The sequence below is a fragment of the Pongo pygmaeus genome, chromosome 2 (genome assembly GCF_028885625.2).
Source record: "Pongo pygmaeus isolate AG05252 chromosome 2, NHGRI_mPonPyg2-v2.0_pri, whole genome shotgun sequence".
NCBI lineage: Eukaryota > Metazoa > Chordata > Mammalia > Primates > Hominidae > Pongo > Pongo pygmaeus.
Genome location: NC_085930.1, coordinates 62,041,643 through 62,048,240, shown reverse-complemented (window position 1 = coordinate 62,048,240; position 6,598 = coordinate 62,041,643). Strand labels below are relative to the sequence as shown.

Here is a 6,598-nt window from a genome sequence, read left to right as displayed (position 1 = left end):
ATGGTCTCCTTTGCTGTGTTCCCGCCATCATTTCCCTGTGCACGGGAGAGGGGGAGGGGTGCACCCAGGAACTAAGAGCGAATCCCTTCCCCATCCTCTCACAGGAATTCCTCTGGGTGTCACAGCCTCACCCCTGCCCACCCTGTCCCACCCTGGAGCCCCCATTTGGCTTTGGGGGGACCGACGGCAGCTACTTGTGGATCACAAAATGAGGCCCTGGGAACATCAGCGGCAACAGGGTGGGGGGAGCGGCGAGGCAGTGTCAACAGAGAGGACCTGCCGTAGTCTTCAATTCCCCGGGTTGTGCCTAGGCTCCCAGAGGCACAACCAGACCCCGGGGTGCAGCTGGAGAGTGCCTCCCATCCGCCATCCCCTTTGGATGGGGCGGAAAACCCCCGAGGATGTCCTAGCGCAGTTCACGTTGCCCCAACCGACCACGTGAGGGCGCGCCCTGTGTTAGTTTGGACAAATTAAAGCTCCTCTTGCGGGCAGGCCTGGAGCCCCCCGGGCCGGACCAGGGCTCGGGCGCCCGTGGTGTTCTCTGGGCTGCCGGCCGCCAAGCTCCCGGCCTTGGGGCCTCCTCTGGGGCCCGCGCTATTGGCCTCCAAACGAGGTGCCCCCCTCCTCTCGCGCTCCCGCAGCCTAGGGTGCACCTCTCCGTTCGCCTTTGCTGAGCCCTTGCAGGACGCAAGCCGCCTCTCCACTGCGCCAGGAGCTCAGGCCCTGTCCGGGGCGCCCCGCTGCGGGCGCGGCGGCGCTGGAGAGGCGCGGTCCGAGAAGCCAGCGGCCGGAGAAGGGGCTCCAAGAAGCACAAGTTGGCGCTGGCCCCGGACCAGCCTGTTGTTGTTCTCAACGTGGTCCGCCATGAAGCTATAAAAAGCCGAGAGAAGCGCCCTCCCGCCAGAGCGCAGCGCGCACGCCCAGCGAGTTCCAGAGGCGCCAGTGGAAGCTGCGGCGGCGACGTCTCGCGTTCGGCGGGATTTCTCTTCGCTCCGGCCCGGCCTAGGTCTGCTTCCCCAATTCCAGCCGCCAGCTTGGACTCGGTCTCTTACCCCAACTCGGTCCCCTAGCCCGGCCCCGGCTCCGGGCCCCCCAACCCTCGCTCCGGCCCGGCCCGGCCCCCACCCCAGCCCTGCCGCCCGGCCCCAGGCCCGGCCGCGGCCGCTCCCGCCTGGAGCCGCCGCGCGCCCCCAGCCCCCCTGCATCCCCTCGGCCCCTCGCCTTTCTCTTCCCGGCGCGGCCCCCCGGCTTCCGCGCGCCGCCCGCCACCAATCCTCTTGCTACCATGTCCGTGGAGCTTGAGGAGGCCCTGCCAGTGACGACCGCCGAGGGGATGGCCAAGAAGGTGACCAAGGCTGGCGGCTCGGCGGCGCTGTCCCCATCTAAGAAGAGGAAGAATAGCAAGAAGAAGAACCAGCCGGGCAAGTACAGTCAGCTGGTGGTGGAGACCATCCGTAGGCTGGGCGAGCGCAACGGCTCGTCGCTGGCCAAGATTTACACCGAGGCCAAGAAGGTTCCGTGGTTCGACCAGCAGAATGGGCGCACCTACCTCAAGTACTCGATCAAGGCGCTCGTGCAGAACGACACGCTTCTGCAGGTGAAGGGCACCGGCGCCAACGGTTCCTTCAAGCTCAATCGCAAGAAGCTGGAGGGCGGCGGGGAGCGGCGCGGAGCCCCGGCGGCCGCCACCGCCCCGGCGCCCACCGCGCATAAAGCGAAGAAGGCAGCCCCGGGCGCGGCCGGCTCCCGGCGCGCGGACAAGAAGCCCGCCAGGGGCCAGAAGCCGGAGCAGCGCTCGCACAAGAAGGGCGCTGCCGCCAAGAAGGACAAAGGCGGCAAGGCCAAGAAGACGGCGGCCGCCGGGGGCAAGAAGGTCAAGAAGGCGGCCAAGCCCAGCGTCCCCAAAGTGCCCAAGGGCCGCAAGTGAGCGTGTTGGCCGGTCAGAGCGGCCGGCATGGGCTTTTCGGTGTTTTTGTTTTTCTACCCCAAGTGACATAGATTTTGTACGGCTTGCCCGGGCCGGGGCCGCGGGGCCTGGTCTGAGCCTCAGGGAGGGGCCCCGGGTCCTCTCCGTCTTTCCCCTCCCCCAACGATGTAGCGTTTTTCGTTGTTTGCTTTAGGTTTTTGAAACAGCCCTGGCGACGCCTCTATTGGCTCTCGGCCTTGGCAACGGCCGTCGTCATGGTTACTGGCCCCTAGGCGCCGATGGCCGAGGCCGCGCCTGCCCACCGGGCGGGGGCAGCTGGTTGGCCGGGCCCAGGCGCGCGGGGACGCGGAGGCCGCGTATCCTTTCCCGGCTCCCCACCCTCCCTGCCTTTGGGTGCGCGACAAACAATCGCTCCGGGCTCAGGGCTGCGCGGCCCTTCCCTTCATTCCATGGGCCTTTTTTTGGGGTACAATAAAGCGTTTAAACCTTTCAGCCTCTCTCGTTTAATTTGAGTGGAATAGGGATGGGCGCCTTCGGCACGCGGGGTTGGAGGGCGGGCCCCTCGGGTCCTTATACCCCAGATCTGTTGGCCAGGGTAAGCCTGGAGCCAGGGGCCCTCAGCAAAAGGTGGGAATTGATAGCTTGGGACGAAATTCAAGTAGCTGGGACAGGGAGATAGACAGGATTGGTCCCTTAGGAGGGATGGGTCAGTCTGGCCCCACAGGGGGTCCATCGGCCATTGCGGGGAGCGGGATAGGAGGGGGAATTAATGGGTTTTCAGGGTTAATGGTCAGGGCCCTGTCAGGGACCTAAACTTGGCCTCCAGAGAGGTAGTTCTTACAAAGTCACACCAGACTGGCCTGTAAGCTTAGTCATTCTGACTCCAGCGAGGGTTAGAGTGAGATGTTACAGGGACGAAGTGTGGCCAGAGAGTGGAGTTCCCGACCACAACCCAAAGTGTGGTCTCAGAAGGGTATTTGCCGTCTCTGAGCCTATTGGTTAAGCTGGAGTGCAAACGGGACGCAAAGGATTGCTGGGAAAATTAGTAGGAGCAGAAGGATCTCCAGCCCTGGGACATTCTGGTATCCAGCATATGAGATAGTTGTCTGTCCAGTTGGGCAATAGGCCAAGGTCTATTCTGACAGATGCCCCTAAAAATGAACAACTGCAAAAGAGGCCTCCAAGGGCAGTGGGAAACAGGGAAGCTTCTAAAACAGTGGGTATATACTCATACCAGCGTGAGTGACCCTGGGCTGGGGTTAGGTGAGAATGCAGGAGAGCTCGTTTTACCCCGTGTTTTACTCTCTGTGTAAGAGATTGCAGAAACTACAGGTGGAGGCAGGACCTCCTGGCCATAGACTGGAGGGGAGGGAGCTGGAGAGGAGCCCAGGCCTGCTGCTACCCCTGATCTGGGCCTGGCAGACCTCTCTGCCACCTGGGTTAGTTGCCACTCCATTCCCTCTGTAAATCTTCATAACCCATTGTGGCCTCCTCCCTGCTGCTTCCTGCCTCACTGAACTGCAGAGCCAGGTGCCAGTGGAAGTCCTACCTGCCCTGTCCTGGGCCAAGCGCTGAGGACACAGCAGTAGACAAAACCAGTCCAGGTGCCTGCCCTGCCTAAGCTCCCTGGCTAGTGTGGAGATGGTGAATGACGAGGGCAGAGGTACTATCATCAGGACACAGACAGCTGTGGCTGTTTGGGGTCTGGGGGCCTGTGGGCACCTAGGAGGCAGGTAGGCCTAGGCTGGCAGCTCCACCCCTGCTGCCAGATCATGTCCCAGTTGTCCAAATCTGAATCTCTGGGGCTAGGCCTGGGAATCAGCCTTCTGACCAGATCCCCAGGTGGTTCTGGGGTTCAGAGAGGGCTGAGAAGGGCTGCAGCAGGGGCCATGGGCACCAAGGCCTCAGACATTTGTCCTCTGTGGACACTGCTCCTTCCTGCCTGCCTGTTCAAGTGCTCCATGAACACTGAGTTTCATCCCTCCCTGAACCTTTCTCCCTAACCAAGGCCTCCACCTTGCTGACCATCTGTCCTTTGAGGCCATCTCATCATGTCCAAGTGCACGCCCAGGCCTGTCCCATGCTCCTTGCAGGGCCAGCCAATAGGCCACCAGCAGCAAGGGTCCAGGAGAGGCCTTGGCATACCCAGGATTCTAAAGAGATGCTGCTGGCCAGCTAAATCCAGTGCCCCAAAGTGTGCTTTGGGCTGTCCTTATTCCTCATTGCCTTTCCATATTTCTCACCAAAATCTACCCTTTGCTGTTCACACCACCTGCCTCCACTAGTGGCTGCCTCCTCTGGTGCTACCTCCCACCCCTGCCTCTTGTCACCCACTCTTCATTCCTTGGCATGGGCCCCAGCTTGCTGTCTTCCCCACCCTGAGGCTTGCACCCTCCAAGAGCACTTAAGCACCCAGTAGACTAGCCCTCAGTGAGACAGGCCATCCACTTTGCTGATAATATTGTGAGCTTCCCTTGGGAACCCAGCCCCAGGGTGGTCACATGACTCAAGACCTGGCCAATAAGTGTTCAGTCAGTTATTCACTTGGCCACAATGATTAGGTCAGAAATGGGTTCTTGATCCAGTGAATTCAATGCAAGTCAGTCCTGGGACGGAATTCCCTGGAACTGCTGAGAAACAGGTGCTCTTTTGCTGGGATCACTAAATGTTAGGGACGTGGGTCCAGAGTTGCCAGTGACTCTTTGTCAACATATAGGGAGAGCCCCCCTGAATAAGGAGCCAAGATAGAGAAAATTGGAGCCAGCAAATGGACAGGTGCTTAATGACATTAATGGAGCTTCTGGATCAAGCCATACCTGAAGCTTGGATAGCCCTGACTATCCTGTGAGCCTATACATTGCTTTTTGCATACATTAGTTTGGGGTTTTCTGTTGCTTGCATCCTGGTCTCTCACTCAAAGGAGTGACTCACCTAACCCTCCCCACATGCCCATCCTGGACCTTGTCATCCTTTCAAATTGCTCTTCCTCTGAACCACCCTTCTAGTGTCCCATTCTCTGCCCATAGGCCCCTCCCCTCCCTTTTTCCCAGCTTGCTCACTTGGCCCCTTCAGCTGGGTGGCTTTCTGACTTTATGGGACCTGTGCTACTGTGGGGTTCACAGAGTAGGTCCCACATCCCTGAGAGGTGCCCTAAGTTGATGCCATATGACCACAACCAACCATACCTGAGTACTCACTGTGTCTGGTGCTCTGAGGACTCACAGGCCTGATCTCAGCCTCAAGACAACCCCAATCTTGAAAAAGGGTGTTCAAGACCCAAATTTACTGATGCAGTTGCTGAGACTCTGGGAGGCCACACAGCCAGGTCAAGAATCAAACCTGCTGTATGTAGCTCCAAAGCCTGTATTTTTCTGCCCTGATGCTCAGCTCCTACAGTGGGCTGGGGAGTCCAGGATCCACCATTTATTTACTATGTCTCCTGGACTTGGCTTCAAGAAGCCTCAATTCCAGCTGAACATTGAAGGCACTTGACACTGTGAGGCTAAGGAGAAGGGCTTTCTAGAGAAGGTGACCCTGGTACAGCAAGGAGGCAAAGGACTTGTGTGCAAGACAGCCCAGGCTTGAGCTCTCCTCTGCAGCCCAGTGTGGATTAGTATTAAATATCAGGAAGGGGCAGGTGGGAGCAGGCCCCTGCTAGAAGCTACCATAGTGGGCCTATCTCCACTATGATCTTTGGATCTGGGGCAAGCAAGATTGTTCTCCCCAAGTCTCAGTTTCCTCATACGTAAATGGTGCTAAGAAAGACTTAAAAATCACTCATCTGCTAACTAGGCAGAGTCTGATCACACTGTCTCTGGCCAAGACCTCCAGCCTCTGCACCCCCAATCCCTTGAATCCCCCTGGGGTTAGCACCCTACCTGTCTGTCACCAGGGCTACTCTGCTTGCGATGTTGCCTCCTCCCTGTGAGCCTCAACATCTCACCTCTGCCTTCTGGGTTCCCCAATCTGCCTTCTCCCTGGCCCCAGGACAGCTCTGCAGACACTGCAAAGGCCCCATCCCAGGGTGTGTAGCCTTAGTGACTGGTAGAAGGGGATCTCCACTCAGTCAATGTCCCTAGACCAACCTGGTCTAAAGCTGTCTGTCTACCAGGGCAGGGCTTGGAGGTGAGCACAGGGCCTGTTGGGAAGGGTCTGAGCTCCTAGCACAAGGGGTGCTGGATCTCACTGTCCCAGTCATCAGATCTTGGGTGATGTGGACCAGGGCATATTAGCTCTTTCAGCAGCTCCACCAGTTATGAGGAGGCAAAGAAGTCCTGGTTCTTCCCATAGCAACTGCTGTTAGGGCTACTTACACTTGCAAGCTGGGGGCGGTGATACTTGCAGAGGTATGGGAGAACAAAACATCTCATATGCCAAGGGGTTAGTCCACAGTCATTCGTTCAACACCTACTGGATTGGGCCCCTTCTCTTGGACTGTGCCAAGCTGGGGGTGAATGGGAGCAGAGGCAGCGATGGGACTCAGTCACTTGCAGGAGAACAGATAAACCGGAAAGTTCCTGGTAGGGACATTCCAGACTGGAAGCCCCACAGTAGCGCAGGCTGCTGGGTTTGGGGAATGGTGAAAGGTGTAGTGGTAAAAGCAGTGGGGAAGATGTGACAGGGCACGAGGCCGGAGAAGTCAGCAGGGCTTCAGGTTCCCATGTCAACTCA

The 6,598-nt window shown here is 58.6% G+C and overlaps 1 protein-coding gene across 1 annotated transcript; it reads left to right on the top strand.

The window, feature by feature from the left end:
- The first annotated feature begins 700 nt into the window (after positions 1-700).
- Positions 701-2,419, top strand: LOC129033515 (histone H1.10). Its single transcript, XM_054482176.1, has one exon. It carries the CDS (start codon positions 1,286-1,288, stop codon positions 1,925-1,927), a length of 642 nt encoding a protein of 213 aa, XP_054338151.1. The 5' UTR covers positions 701-1,285; the 3' UTR covers positions 1,928-2,419.
- Positions 2,420-6,598: the final 4,179 nt, after the last annotated feature.

Coding starts and splice junctions, on each gene's coding strand:
- LOC129033515 (XM_054482176.1), top strand. CDS start 1,286: ATGTCCGTGGAGCTTGAGGAGGCCCTGCCAGTGACGACCGCCGAGGGG.